This window comes from Oncorhynchus mykiss, chromosome 9 (assembly GCF_013265735.2).
Source record: "Oncorhynchus mykiss isolate Arlee chromosome 9, USDA_OmykA_1.1, whole genome shotgun sequence".
NCBI lineage: Eukaryota > Metazoa > Chordata > Actinopteri > Salmoniformes > Salmonidae > Oncorhynchus > Oncorhynchus mykiss.
The window spans coordinates 68,937,615-68,954,133 of NC_048573.1; the positions used below are offsets into that span (position 1 = coordinate 68,937,615).

Genomic DNA, 16,519 nt, shown 5'->3' on the forward strand with positions numbered 1-16,519 from the left:
CTGTTAAGAAGCCTCTTGGACCTAGACTTGGTGCTTATGTCAGTATCCAGGGCCGCATTAAATATGGCACAATGTTGTGAAATGTTCCCAATTACAGAGATTTCTCTCTGAAAAGGAAAGTAAGGAATCGTGTCAGCTTTTTATCTCTGCGACAGTCAGCACATTGCACCTTTCTGAACGCAACCCGTGGTACACAGGAGGCTGCTGAGGGGAGGGCGGCTCATAATAATGGCTGGAACGGAGCAAATGGAATGGAATCAAAGACCTGGAAACCATGGAAACCATGGAAACCATGGGTTTGATGTATTTGAGACCCTTCCAACTATTCTGCTCCAGCCATTACCACGAGCCTGTCCTACAGTACAGTCTCCTGTCAGCTGTCCAAATAGTTCCCAGTCGTAGCGGAAGAGGAGATTGGGAAAGTGTGCAAACAGCCCTTTTATTGAAGAGGGAAAACACACTCCGCAGTAACAAAGGTTCTTTATGTTTATCAGTCTGATTTGAAGACTAATGAAAACAGACTGGCTTTGAGGCGGTGAATAGAGTGTACTGACACGGACAGGGACACCAGGACACACGGACAGGGACACACGGACACACGGACACGGACACACGGACAGGGACACACGGACAGGGACACACGGACACACGGACAGGGACACACGGACACACGGATAGGGACACACGGACAGGGACACACGGACAGGGACACAAGGACACACGGACAGGGACACACGGACAGGGACACACGGACAGGGACACACAGACACACGGACACACGGACACACGGACAGGGACACACGGACACACGGACAGGGACACACGGACACACGGACAGGGACACACGGACACACGGACACGGACACACGGACACAAGGACGGGGACACACGGACACACGGACAGGGACACACGGACAGGGACAGACGGACACACGGACAGGGACACACGGACACGGACACACGGACGGGGACACACGGACACACGGACAGGGACACACGGACACACGGACAGGGACACACGGACACGGACACACGGACACACGGACACACGGACAGGGACACACGGACACGGACACACGGACAGGGACACACGGACACAGGGACACACGGACACACGGACAGGGACACACGGACACACGGACAGGGACACACGGACAGGGACACACGGACAGGGACACACGGAAACACGGACACACGGACGGGGACACACGGACACACGGACACACGGACGGGGACACACGGACACACGGACAGGGACACACGGACAGGGACACATGGACACACGGACAGGGACACACGGACACACGGACAGGGACACACGGACACACGGACACACGGACGGGGACACACGGACACACGGACAGGGACACACGGACACGGACACACGGACACACGGACAGGGACACACGGACACACGGACACAAGGACAGGGACACACGGACAGGGACACACGGACACGGACAGGGACACACGGACACGGACACACGGACAGGGACACACGGACACGGAAACACGGACGGGGACACACGAACACACGGACAGGGACACACGGACATGGACACACGGACACACGGACAGGGACACACGGACATGGACACACGGACAGGGACACACGGACACACGGACACACAGACGGGGACACACGGACACACGGACAGGGACACACGGACACACGGACACACGGACAGGGACACACGGACACACGGACACACGGACAGGGACACACGGACACACGGACAGGGACACACGGACAGGGACACACGGACAGGGACACACGGAAACACGGACACACGGACGGGGACACACGGACACACGGACACACGGACGGGGACACACGGACACACGGACAGGGACACACGGACAGGGACACATGGACACACGGACAGGGACACACGGACACACGGACAGGGACACACGGACACACGGACGGGGACACACGGACACACGGACAGGGACACACGGACACGGACACACGGACACACGGACAGGGACACACGGACACACGGACACAAGGACAGGGACACACGGACAGGGACACACGGACACGGACAGGGACACACGGACACGGACACACGGACAGGGACACACGGACACGGAAACACGGACGGGGACACACGAACACACGGACAGGGACACACGGACATGGACACACGGACACACGGACAGGGACACACGGACATGGACACACGGACAGGGACACACGGACACACGGACACACAGACGGGGACACACGGACACACGGACAGGGACACACGGACACACGGACACACGGACAGGGACACACGGACACACGGACACACGGACAGGGACACACGGACACACGGACAGGGACACACGGACACGGACAGGGACACACGGACACGGACACACGGACAGGGACACACGGACACGGACACACGGACGGGGACACACGAACACACGGACAGGGACACACGGACATGGACACACGGACACACGGACAGGGACACACGGACATGGACACACGGACAGGGACACACGGACAGGGACACACGGACAGGGACACACGGACACACGGACAGGGACACACGGACAGGGACATACGGACACACGGACAGGGACACACGGACAGGGACACACGGACATGGACACACGGACAGGGACACACGGACAGGGACACACGGACACACGGACAGGGACACACAGACACAGGGACACACAGACACACGGACAGGGACACACGGACACATGGACACACGGACACGGACACACGGACAGGGACACACGGACACACAGACAGGGACACACGGACACGGACACACGGACGGGGACACACGGACACACGGACACACGGACACAGGGACACACGGACACACGGACAGGGACACAAGGACACACGGACACATGGACACACGGACACGGACACACGGACAGGGACACACGGACAGGGACACACGGACACACAGACAGGGACACACAGACAGGGACACACGGACACGGACACACGGACGGGGACACACGGACACGGACACACGGACACACGGACAGGGACACACGGACACACGGACAGGGACACATGGACACGGACGCACGGACACACGGACAGGGACACACGGACAGGGACACACGGACACGGACAGGGACACACGGACACGGACACACGGACAGGGACACACGGACACACGGACGGGGACACACGAACACACAGACAGGGACACACGGACATGGACACACGGACACACGGACAGGGACACACGGACATGGACACACAGACAGGGACACACGGACAGGGACACACAGACACACGGACAGGGACACACAGACACAGGGACACACAGACACACGGACAGGGACACACGGACACACGGACACATGGACACACGGACACGGACAGGGACACACGGACAGGGACACACGGACACACGGACAGGGACACACGGACACGGACACACGGACGGGGACACACGGACACGGACACACGGACAGGGACACACGGACACACAGACAGGGACACACGGACACGGACACACGGACAGGGACACACGGACAGGGACACACGGACACACGGACACACGGACAGGGACACACGGACACGGACAGGGACACACGGACACGGACACACGGACAGGGACACACGGACACGGACACACGGACGGGGACACACGAACACACGGACAGGGACACACGGACATGGACACACGGACACACGGACAGGGACACACGGACATGGACACACGGACAGGGACACACGGACAGGGACACACGGACAGGGACACACGGACACACGGACAGGGACACACGGACAGGGACATACGGACACACGGACAGGGACACACGGACAGGGACACACGGACATGGACACACGGACAGGGACACACGGACAGGGACACACGGACACACGGACAGGGACACACAGACACAGGGACACACAGACACACGGACAGGGACACACGGACACATGGACACACGGACACGGACACACGGACAGGGACACACGGACACACAGACAGGGACACACGGACACGGACACACGGACGGGGACACACGGACACACGGACACACGGACACAGGGACACACGGACACACGGACAGGGACACAAGGACACACGGACACATGGACACACGGACACGGACACACGGACAGGGACACACGGACAGGGACACACGGACACACAGACAGGGACACACAGACAGGGACACACGGACACGGACACACGGACGGGGACACACGGACACGGACACACGGACACACGGACAGGGACACACGGACACACGGACAGGGACACACGGACACGGACGCACGGACACACGGACAGGGACACACGGACAGGGACACACGGACACGGACAGGGACACACGGACACGGACACACGGACAGGGACACACGGACACACGGACGGGGACACACGAACACACAGACAGGGACACACGGACATGGACACACGGACACACGGACAGGGACACACGGACATGGACACACAGACAGGGACACACGGACAGGGACACACAGACACACGGACAGGGACACACAGACACAGGGACACACAGACACACGGACAGGGACACACGGACACACGGACACATGGACACACGGACACGGACAGGGACACACGGACAGGGACACACGGACACACGGACAGGGACACACGGACACGGACACACGGACGGGGACACACGGACACGGACACACGGACAGGGACACACGGACACACAGACAGGGACACACGGACACGGACACACGGACAGGGACACACGGACAGGGACACACGGACACACGGACACACGGACAGGGACACACGGACACGGACACACGGACAGGGACACACGGACAGGGACACACGGACACACGGACACACGGACAGGGACACACGGACACGGACACACGGACAGGGACACACGGACACACGGACACACGGACACACGGACACACGGACAGGGACACACGGACAGGGACACACGGACAGGGACACACGGACACACGGACAGGGACACACGGACACACGGACGGGGACACACGGACACACGGACAGGGACACACGGACAGGGACACACGGACACACGGACACACGGACAGGGACACACGGACACACGGACACACGGACAGGGACACGCGGACACAGACACACGGACACACGGACGGGGACACACGGACACACGGACAGGGACACACGGACACGGACACACGGACAGGGACACACGGACAGGGACACACGGACACACGGACAGGGACACACGGACACACGGACAGGGACACACGGACACGAACAGGGACACACGGACAGGGACACACGGACATGGACACACGGACGGGGACACACAAACACACGGACAGGGACACAGGGACATGGACACACGGACAGGGACACACGGACATGGACACACGGACAGGGACACACGGACAGGGACACACGGACAGGGACACACGGACACACGGACAGGGACACAGGGACATGGACACACGGACAGGGACACACGGACATGGACACACGGACAGGGACACACGGACAGGGACACACGGACAGGGACACACGGACACACGGACAGGGACACACGGACAGGGACATACGGACACACGGACAGGGACACACGGACATGGACACACGGACATGGACACACGGACAGGGACACACGGACAGGGACACACGGACACACGGACAGGGACACACAGACACAGGGACACACAGACACACGGACAGGGACACACGGACACACGGACACATGGACACACGGACAGGGACACACGGACAGGGACACACGGACAGGGACACACGGACACACGGACAGGGACACACAGACAGGGACACACAGACAGGGACACACGGACACACGGACACATGGACAGGGACACACGTGTGTGTGTGTGTGTGTGTGTGTGTGTGTGTGTGTGTGTGTGTGTGTGTGTGTGTGTGTGTGTGTGTGTGTGTAAGAGCAGAGCAACCACAGACAGGGACACACGGACACGGACACACGGACAGGGACACACGGACACACGGACACACGGACAGGGACACACGGACACGGACACACGGACAGGGACACACGGACACACGGACACACGGACACACGGACAGGGACACACGGACAGGGACACACGGACAGGGACACACGGACACACGGACGGGGACACACGGACACACGGACAGGGACACACGGACACACGGACACACGGACGGGGACACACGGACACACGGACAGGGACACACGGACAGGGACACATGGACACACGGACAGGGACACACGGACACACGGACACACGGACAGGGACACGCGGACACAGACACACGGACACACGGACGGGGACACACGGACACACGGACAGGGACACACGGACACGGACACACGGACAGGGACACACGGACACGGACACACGGACACACGGACAGGGACACACGGACACACGGACAGGGACACACGGACACGGACAGGGACACACGGACACGGACACACGGACAGGGACACACGGACACGGACACACGGACGGGGACACACAAACACACGGACAGGGACACACGGACATGGACACACGGACAGGGACACACGGACAGGGACACACGGACAGGGACACACGGACACACGGACAGGGACACAGGGACATGGACACACGGACAGGGACACACGGACATGGACACACGGACAGGGACACACGGACAGGGACACACGGACAGGGACACACGGACACACGGACAGGGACACACGGACAGGGACATACGGACACACGGACAGGGACACACGGACATGGACACACGGACATGGACACACGGACAGGGACACACGGACAGGGACACACGGACACACGGACAGGGACACACAGACACAGGGACACACAGACACACGGACAGGGACACACGGACACACGGACACATGGACACACGGACAGGGACACACGGACAGGGACACACGGACAGGGACACACGGACACACGGACAGGGACACACAGACAGGGACACACAGACAGGGACACACGGACACACGGACACATGGACAGGGACACACGTGTGTGTGTGTGTGTGTGTGTGTGTGTGTGTGTGTGTGTGTGTGTGTGTGTGTGTGTGTGTGTGTGTGTGTGTGTGTGTGTGTGTGTAAGAGCAGAGCAACCATGTGTTCACATGTTGACATTTTCTTAGTTACCATGCCATGAGACATGCAACTCCCATCCCCCTGCAGTCTCATGTTTATAGCCAATTTCATGTTGTGAAACACAGTAGGATCATGGGCGTATTACTAGAAGGATTACCTCCGTTACACAACCAACCATATAGAGGTTCTGGAGCAGAAAAAACACCTGACAGCAAAGCTCCTGTCACTCAAACACACCAAGAATCCTCTAGTGTGTGCTTGCTACTCCCTACGTACTGGGTTTCTGACTGTGTGTGTATCTGTGTGTTGGTAGACAGGGAAGGGGGAGCCCCATGTCTTCAAGGAGAAAACCTTTAAGAAGAACCGTCAGTGTGGGGTGTGTCGTCAGAGTGTGGACAACACGGGGTCATTTTGCCGAGGTGAGTCTCTCTCTCTCTCTCTCTCTCTCTCTATCGCTCTCTCTCTCTCTCTCTCTATCGCTCTCTCTCTCTCTCTCTCTCTCTCTCTCTCTCTCTATCGCTCTCTCTCTCTCTCTCTCTATCGCTCTCTCTCTCTCTCTCTCTATCGCTCTCTCTCTCTCTCTCTCTCTCTCTCTCTCTCTATCACTCTCTCTCCCCCTCTCTCTATCGCTCTCTCTCTCTCTATCACTCTCTCTCACTCTCTGTCTCTCTCTCTCTCTATCTCTCTCTCTCTCTCTCTCTGTCTCTCTCCCTCTCTCTCTCCCCCTCTCTCTCTCTCTCCCTCTCTCTCTCCCCCTCTCTCTCTCTCTCTCGCTCTCTGTCTCTCTCTCTCCCCCCCTCTCTCTCTATCACTCTCTCTCTCTCTCCCTCTCTCTGTCTCTCTCTCTCCCCCCCCCCCCTCTCTCTCTCTCTCTCTTTCCACCCTCTTCCTCCATAGAGGATCCTGTTTAGCTGTCAGTTCTAGCTCTCTGTCTCTGTCAGAGCCCTCATGCTGCTGACTCACTGTAAGCTGCTCGTTGTCAAGGACCCTCAGACCAGCTAACATGCTACATAGAATACACCAAATTAACCTGACTAATGCTTCCCTTCTGTCTCCTTACCCACCCTCTCTGTTGTCATCCTTCTCTCTCCAGTGTGTAAAACAGCCACTCACAAGAAATGCGAGGCAAAGGTAAGACTCCAAACCGATTCACTCCTGCGTAACTTACCCAACTTATTCTACACTCTTAGAAAAAAAGATGCTACCTAGAGCTGTCCCCTTTGAAGAACCCTTTTTGGTTCCAGGTAGAACCCTTTTAGGTTCAATGTAGAACCCTTTCCACAGAGGGTTCTACATGGAACCAGAAAGAGTTCTACCTGGAACCAAAAGGTTACTTCTATAGGGAATAGCCAAAGAACCTTTTTGTAATCGTTTTTTCTAAGAGTTTACCCTCCCTGTCCCTGCTATGAGCTAGTAGCCATTGATGTGACCGACTGCACCCAAGCCCCATTTGAAAGGGTCATTGATGGAGGAGTGAATGCCAGCTTTGGCCAGGGGCAGGGAGAGACTTGGCAGACTGCAGCGGCTTTCGCCGTGCGTTATGGAAGATGGCATGTGGCAGAGATTGCTGTCCAGTCTTCGTACCATCTATTTCCATTTGAGGAAACAGCCCTAGAGGATAAGGGGAAGGGTTTGAAAAGTAGCAAACCAATACAAATCCATAGACAGTTATTTTTTTATATTAGTTTTAATCTTTTAAGATTTCTATCAAGGAATGAGCACGAAATGGTCTGCAGTAGACCTGGCATAGTATGTAGGCCACTCTTGTTCTGTGGATTGTAAAGCTCTGGCTCTGTTTCCTCGAAACAATGCTGTTGGTCAGGAAGATACTATTTCCACACTGTTGTGTTCTGTTTGGGCTCTGTTGTTTGTGGCCAGGTTGTTTTGTATAGGCTCTGTTGTTTGTGACCTGGTTGTGTTTTATATAGGCTCGGTTGTTTGTGGTCTGGTTGTGTTTTGTATAGACTCTGTTGTTTGTGGCCTGGTTGTGTTTTGTATAGGCTCTGTTGTTTGTGGCCTGGTTGTGTTTTGTATAGGCTCTGTTGTTTGTGGTCTGGTTGTGTTTTGTATAGACTCTGTTGTTTGTGGCCTGGTTGTGTTTTGTATAGGCTCTGTTGTTTGTGGTCTGGGTGTGTTTTGTATAGGCTCTGTTGTTTGTGGTCTGGTTGTGTTTTGTATAGACTCTGTTGTTTGTGGCCTGGTTGTGTTTTGTATAGGCTCTGTTGTTTGTGGTCTGGTTGTGTTTTGTATAGACTCTGTTGTTTGTGGTCTGGTTGTGTTTTGTATAGGCTCTGTTGTTTGTGGCCTGGTTGTGTTTTGTATAGACTCTGTTGTTTGTGGTCTGGTTGTGTTTTGTATAGACTCTGTTGTTTGTGGCCTGGTTGTGTTTTGTATAGGCTCTGTTGTTTGTGGTCTGGTTGTGTTTTGTATAGACTCTGTTGTTTGTGGTCTGGTTGTGTTTTGTATAGGCTCTGTTGTTTGTGGCCTGGTTGTGTTTTGTATAGACTCTGTTGTTTGTGGTCTGGTTGTGTTTTGTATAGGCTCTGTTGTTTGTGGCCTGGTCTGGTTGTGTTTTGTATAGGCTCTGTTGTTTGTGACCTGGTTGTGTTTTGTATAGGCTCGGTTGTTTGTGGCCTGGTTGTGTTTTGTATAGGCTCTGTTGTTTGTGGTCTGGTTGTGTTTTGTATAGGCTCGGTTGTTTGTGGTCTGGTTGTGTGTTGTATAGGCTCTGTTGTTTGTGACCTGGTTGTGTTTTGTATAGGCTCTGTTGTTTGTGGCCTGGTTGTGTTTTGTATAGGCTCGGTTGTTTGTGGTCTGGTTGTGTTTTGTATAGACTCTGTTGTTTGTGGTCTGGTTGTGTTTTGTATAGGCTCTGTTGTTTGTGGCCTGGTCTGGTTGTGTTTTGTATAGGCTCTGTTGTTTGTGACCTGGTTGTGTTTTGTATAGGCTCGGTTGTTTGTGGCCTGGTTGTGTTTTGTATAGGCTCTGTTGTTTGTGGTCTGGTTGTGTTTTGTATAGGCTCGGTTGTTTGTGGTCTGGTTGTGTGTTGTATAGGCTCTGTTGTTTGTGACCTGGTTGTGTTTTGTATAGGCTCTGTTGTTTGTGGCCTGGTTGTGTTTTGTATAGGCTCTGTTGTTTGTGGTCTGGTTGTGTTTTGTATAGGCTCGGTTGTTTGTGGCCTGGTTGTGTTTTGTATAGACTCTGTTGTTTGTGGTCTGGTTGTGTTTTGTATAGGCTCTGTTGTTTGTGGTCTGGTTGTGTTTTGTATAGGCTCGGTTGTTTGTGGCTTGGTTGTGTTTTGTATAGGCTCGGTTGTTTGTGGTCTGGTTGTGTTTTATATAGACTCTGTTGTTTGTGGTCTGGTTGTGTTTTGTATAGGCTCTGTTGTTTGTGGTCTGGTTGTGTTTTGTATAGGCTCTGTTGTTTGTGGTCTGGTTGTGTTTTGTATAGGCTCTGTTGTTTGTGACCTGGTTGTGTTTTGTATAGGCTCTGTTGTTTGTGACCTGGTTGTGTTTTGTATAGACTCTGTTGTTTGTGGTCTGGTTGTGTTTTGTATAGGCTCTGTTGTTTGTGGCCTGGTTGTGTTTTGTATAGGCTCTGTTGTTTGTGGTCTGGTTGTGTTTTGTATAGGCTCTGTTGTTTGTGGTCTGGTTGTGTTTTGTATAGGCTCTGTTGTTTGTGGTCTGGTTGTGTTTTGTATAGGCTCGGTTGTTTGTGGTCTGGTTGTGTTTTGTATAGGCTCTGTTGTTTGTGGTCTGGTTGTGTTTTATATAGACTCTGTTGTTTGTGGTCTGGTTGTGTTTTGTATAGGCTCTGTTGTTTGTGGCCTGGTTGTGTTTTGTATAGGCTCTGTTGTTTGTGGTCTGGTTGTGTTTTGTATAGACTCTGTTGTTTGTGGCCTGGTTGTGTTTTGTATAGGCTCTGTTGTTTGTGGTCTGGTTGTGTTTTGTATAGGCTCTGTTGTTTGTGGCCTGGTTGTGTTTTGTATAGACTCTGTTGTTTGTGGTCTGGTTGTGTTTTGTATAGGCTCTGTTGTTTGTGGCCTGGTCTGGTTGTGTTTTGTATAGGCTCTGTTGTTTGTGACCTGGTTGTGTTTTGTATAGGCTCGGTTGTTTGTGGCCTGGTTGTGTTTTGTATAGACTCTGTTGTTTGTGGTCTGGTTGTGTTTTGTATAGGCTCGGTTGTTTGTGACCTGGTTGTGTGTTGTATAGGCTTGGTTGTTTGTGGTCTGGTTGTGTTTTGTATAGGCTCGGTTGTTTGTGGCCTGGTTGTGTTTTGTATAGGCTTGGTTGTTTGTGGTCTGGTTGTGTTTTGTATAGGCTCTGTTGTTTGTGGCCAGGTTGTGTTTTGTATAGGCTCGGTTGTTTGTGGTCTGGTTGTGTTTTATATAGACTCTGTTGTTTGTGGCCTGGTTGTGTTTTGTATAGGCTCGGTTGTTTGTGGTCTGGTTGTGTGTTGTATAGGCTCGGTTGTTTGTGGTCTGGTTGTGTTTTGTATAGGCTCGGTTGTTTGTGGTCTGGTTGTGTGTTGTATAGGCTCGGTTGTTTGTGGTCTGGTTGTGTGTTGTATAGGCTCGGTTGTTTGTGGTCTGGTTGTGTTTTGTATAGGCTCGGTTGTTTGTGACCTGGTTGTGTTTTGTATAGGCTCGGTTGTTTGTGGTCTGGTTGTGTTTTGTATAGGCTCGGTTGTTTGTGACCTGGTTGTGTTTTGTATAGGCTCTGTTGTTTGTGACCTGGTTGTGTTTTGTATAGGCTCGGTTGTTTGTGGCCTGGTTGTGTTTTGTATAGGCTTGGTTGTTTGAGGTCTGGTTGTGTTTTGTATAGGCTCTGTTGTTTGTGACCTGGTTGTGTTTTGTATAGGCTCTGTTGTTTGTGACCTGGTTGTGTTTTGTATAGGCTCGGTTGTTTGTGGTCTGGTTGTGTTTTGTATAGGCTCGGTTGTTTGTGGCCTGGTTGTGTTTTGTATAGGCTCGGTTGTTTGTGAAGGGTTGTGTTTTGTATAGGCTCTGTTGTTTGTGGTCTGGTTGTGTTTTGTATAGGCTCTGTTGTTTGTGACCTGGTTGTGTTTTGTATAGGCTCTGTTGTTTGTGGTCTGGTTGTGTTTTGTATAGGCTCTGTTGTTTGTGGCCTGGTTGTGTTTTGTATAGACTCTGTTGTTTGTGGCCTGGTTGTGTTTTGTATAGACTCTGTTGTTTGTGGCCTGGTTGTGTTTTGTATAGACTCTGTTGTTTGTGGCCTGGTTGTGTTTTGTATAGACTCTGCTGTTTGTGGTCTGGTTGTGTTTTGTATAGACTCTGCTGTTTGTGGTCTGGTTGTGTTTTGTATAGGCTCTGTTGTTTGTGACCTGGTTTTGTTTTGTATAGGCTCGGTTGTTTGTGGCCTGGTTGTGTTTTGTATAGACTCTGTTGTTTGTGGTCTGGTTGTGTTTTGTATTGGCTTGGTTGTTTGTGGTCTGGTTGTGTTTTGTATAGGCTCTGTTGTTTGTGGTCTGGTTGTGTTTTGTATAGGCTCTGTTGTTTGTGGTCTGGTTGTGTGTTGTATAGGCTTGGTTGTTTGTGGTCTGGTTGTGTTTTGTATAGACTCTGTTGTTTGTGACCTGGTTGTGTTTTGTATAGGCTCTGTTGTTTGTGGCCTGGTCTGGTTGTGTTTTGTATAGGCTCTGTTGTTTGTGACCTGGTTGTGTTTTGTATAGGCTCTGTTGTTTGTGGTCTGGTTGTGTTTTGTATAGGCTCTGTTGTTTGTGGTCTGGTTGTGTTTTGTATAGGCTCTGTTGTTTGTGGTCTGGTTGTGTGTTGTATAGGCTTGGTTGTTTGTGGTCTGGTTGTGTTTTGTATAGGCTCTGTTGTTTGTGGTCTGGTTGTGTTTTGTATTGGCTTGGTTGTTTGTGGTCTGGTTGTGTTTTGTATAGGCTCTGTTGTTTGTGGTCTGGTTGTGTTTTGTATAGGCTTGGTTGTTTGTGACCTGGTTGTGTGTTGTATAGGCTCGGTTGTTTGTGGTCTGGTTGTGTTTTGTATAGGCTCTGTTGTTTGTGACCTGGTTGTGTTTTGTATAGGCTCTGTTGTTTGTGGCCTGGTCTGGTTGTGTTTTGTATAGGCTTGGTTGTTTGTGGTCTGGTTGTGTTTTGTATAGGCTCTGTTGTTTGTGGTCTGGTTGTGTTTTGTATAGACTCTGTTGTTTGTGACCTGGTTGTGTTTTGTATAGGCTCTGTTGTTTGTGGTCTGGTTGTGTTTTGTATAGACTCTGTTGTTTGTGGTCTGGTTGTGTTTTGTATAGGCTCTGTTGTTTGTGGTCTGGTTGTGTTTTGTATAGGCTCTGTTGTTTGTGGTCTGGTTGTGTTTTGTATAGGCTCTGTTGTTTGTGGTCTGGTTGTGTTTTGTATAGGCTCTGTTGTTTGTGGTCTGGTTGTGTTTTGTATAGGCTCTGTTGTTTGTGGTCTGGTTGTGTTTTGTATTGGCTCTGTTGTTTGTGGTCTGGTTGTGTTTTGTATAGACTCTGTTGTTTGTGGCCTGGCCTGGTTGTGTTTTGTATAGACTCTGTTGTTTGTGGCCTGGTTGTGTTTTGTATAGGCTCTGTTGTTTGTGGTCTGGTTGTGTTTTGTATAGGCTTGGTTGTTTGTGGTCTGGTTGTGTTTTGTATAGGCTCTGTTGTTTGTGGTCTGGTTGTGTTGTGTATAGGCTCGGTTGTTTGTGGCCTGGCCTGGTTGTGTTGGGGTCTGGAAATGATAGCTGCATAGCTGAGAGTGGGCTGTTGACTGGTGGTGGCTGGTGAAATGTCCCGGCAGTGATAGCCATCGGTCCTGCCCAGGAAGGGAGAGGCCAGGCCAGCCTCTGGGGGTGTGGGACTCTGGCCTCTCAACTGGCCTTAAGACCTTGAACACTGTTAGGCTGTTCTCTACAAGACATTGAACACTGTTAGGCTGTTCTCTACAAGACATTGAACACTGTTAGGCTACCCTACAAGACATTGAACACTGTTAGGCTACTCTACAAGGCATTGAACACTGTTAGGCTACTCTACAAGACATTGAACACTGTTAGGCTACTCTACAAGGCATTGAACACTGTTAGGCTACTCTACAAGACATTGAACACTGTTAGGCTGTTCTCTATAAGACATTGAACACTGTTAGGCTACTCTACAAGACATTGAACACTGTTAGGCTGTTCTCTACAAGACATTGAACACTGTTAGGCTGTTCTCTACAAGACATTGAACACTGTTAGGCTGTTCTCTATAAGACATTGAACACTGTTAGGCTACTCTACAAGACATTGAACACTGTTAGGCTGTTCTCTACAAGACATTGATCATATTTGTCTGCTTTTCACGTTAACCTTGAATGTCTTAGTTGGGTATGTAACATCTCAGTTTCCTCCTGTCATGTACTTTCTCCATGAATCTGGAGGAATCCTCATTCACTAGGCATCTGTGAACCACTGTACTGTCATTATGACTACATGGACATCCTTTAACAGACAAGTGTTGCTATACGCCTTGTGACAAAGTAAAAAATCAACACAAATAAAATGGTGTATGTCACATGCTTCGTAAACAACAGGTGTAGACTAACAGTGAAATGCTTAGTTACGGGCCCTTCCCAACAATGCGGAGAGAAACAACAGGTGTAGACTAACAGTGAAATGCTTAGTTACGGGCCCTTCCCAACAATGCGGAGAGAAACAACAGGTGTAGACTAACAGTGAAATGCTTAGTTACGGGCCCTTCCCAACAACGCGGAGAGAAACAACAGGTGTAGACTAACAGTGAAATGCTTAGTTACGGGCCCTTCCCAACAACGCGGAGAGAAACAACAGGTGTAGACTAACAGTGAAATGCTTAGTTACGGGCCCTTCCCAACAACGTGGAGAGAAACAACAGGTGTAGACTAACAGTGAAATGCTTAGTTACGGGCCCTTCCCAACAACGCGGAGAGAAACAACAGGTGTAGTAGACTAACAGTGAAATGCTTAGTTACGGGCCCTTCCCATAACTAACGGGCCCTTCCCAATAGCACAAGGAATAAATCCACAATGAGTAACGATAACTTGGCTATATACACAGGACACCAGTACCGAGTCGATGTGGAGGGGTACGTGGTACTTGAGGTAGATATGTAGATACTGTATGGGTAGGGACAAAGTGACTAGGCAACAGGATAGATAATAAGCAGTTGCAGCAGCGTATGTGATGAGTCCGAAGACTTAGTTCAACAGGGGGTCAATGCAGGTAGTCCGGGTAGCTATTTGGTTAACTTTTTAACTAACTATTTAGCAGTCTTATGGCTTGGAGGTAGAAGCTGTGCAGGGTCTTGTTGGTTCCAGACTCAGTGCATTGGTAGCGCCTTCCGTGCGGTAGCAGAGAGAACAGTCTATGAGTTGAGTGGCTTGAGTCTTTGACAATTTTTAGGGCCTTCTTTTGACACCGCCTGGTATAGAGGTCTTGGATGGCAGGGAGCTTGGCCCAGGGTATGCACTACCCTCTGTAGTTCCTTACGGTCGGATGACAAGCAGTTACCATACCCAGTGGTGATGCAGCCAGTCAAGATGCTCTCAATGGTGCAGCTGTAGAACTTTTTGAGGATCTGAGGGCTCATGCCAAATATTTTCTGCCTCCTTAGGGGGAAGAGGTGTTGTCGTACCTTCTTCACAACTGTGTTGGTGTGTGTGGATCATGATTATTCCTTAGGGATGTGGAGACCGAGAAACTTGAAGCTCTCGACCCGCTCCACTACAACCCTGTGGATGGGGTTGTGCTTGGCACTCCGTTTCCTGTAGTCCATGATCAGCTCTTTTGTCTTGCTGATGTTGAGGGAGAGGTTGTTGTCCTGGCAACCACACTGCCAGGTCACTGACCTCCTCTCTGTAGTCCATGATCAGCTCTTTTGTCTTGCTGATGTTGAGGGAAAGGTTGTTGGCAGGTCTATGACCTCCTCCCTATAGGCTGTCTCATCATCATCGTTGATATGGCCTACCACCATCGTGTAGTCAGCAAACTTAATGATGCCGTTGGAGTCGTGTGTGGCCACGCAGTCATGGGTGAACAGGGAGTACAGGAGGGACTAAGCACGCACCCCTGAGGGGACTCCATGTTGAGTGTCAGTGTGGCGGAAGTGTTGTTGCCTAACATCACAACTTGTGGGTAGGCAACAAGGATCCAGTTTCAGATGGAGGGGTTCAGTCCCAGGGTACTGAGCTTAGTGATGAGCTTGAAGGGCACTATGGTGTTGAACGCTGAGCTGTAGTTAATGAACAATATTCTCACATAGGTGTTCCTCTTGTCCAGGTGGGTAAGGGCAGTGTGGAGTGCAATCAAGATTACGTCATCTATGGATCTGTTGGAGCGATATGTGAATTGGATTGGGTCCAGGGTGTCTGGGATGATAGTGTTGATGTGTGCCATGACCAGCCTTTCAAAGCATTTCATGGCTACAGATGTGAGTACTACGGGGAGGTAGTCATTTAGACAGGTTACCTTGGTGTTCTTCG

At 51.8% G+C, this 16,519-nt stretch overlaps 1 protein-coding gene across 3 annotated transcripts in view; it reads left to right on the forward strand.

The window, feature by feature from the left end:
- The window catches only part of LOC110531258 (tensin-2), a 75,889-nt gene that overhangs the window by 20,431 nt on the left and 38,939 nt on the right, over positions 1 to 16,519 (forward strand). For all 3 annotated transcript variants that reach the window (XM_036988832.1, XM_036988833.1, XM_036988834.1), the window contains exons 2-3: positions 7,349 to 7,454; positions 8,129 to 8,166. In XM_036988832.1, the coding sequence (XP_036844727.1) occupies positions 7,349 to 7,454; positions 8,129 to 8,166 (144 nt within the window). The remainder of the gene's footprint in view (positions 1 to 7,348; positions 7,455 to 8,128; positions 8,167 to 16,519) is intronic.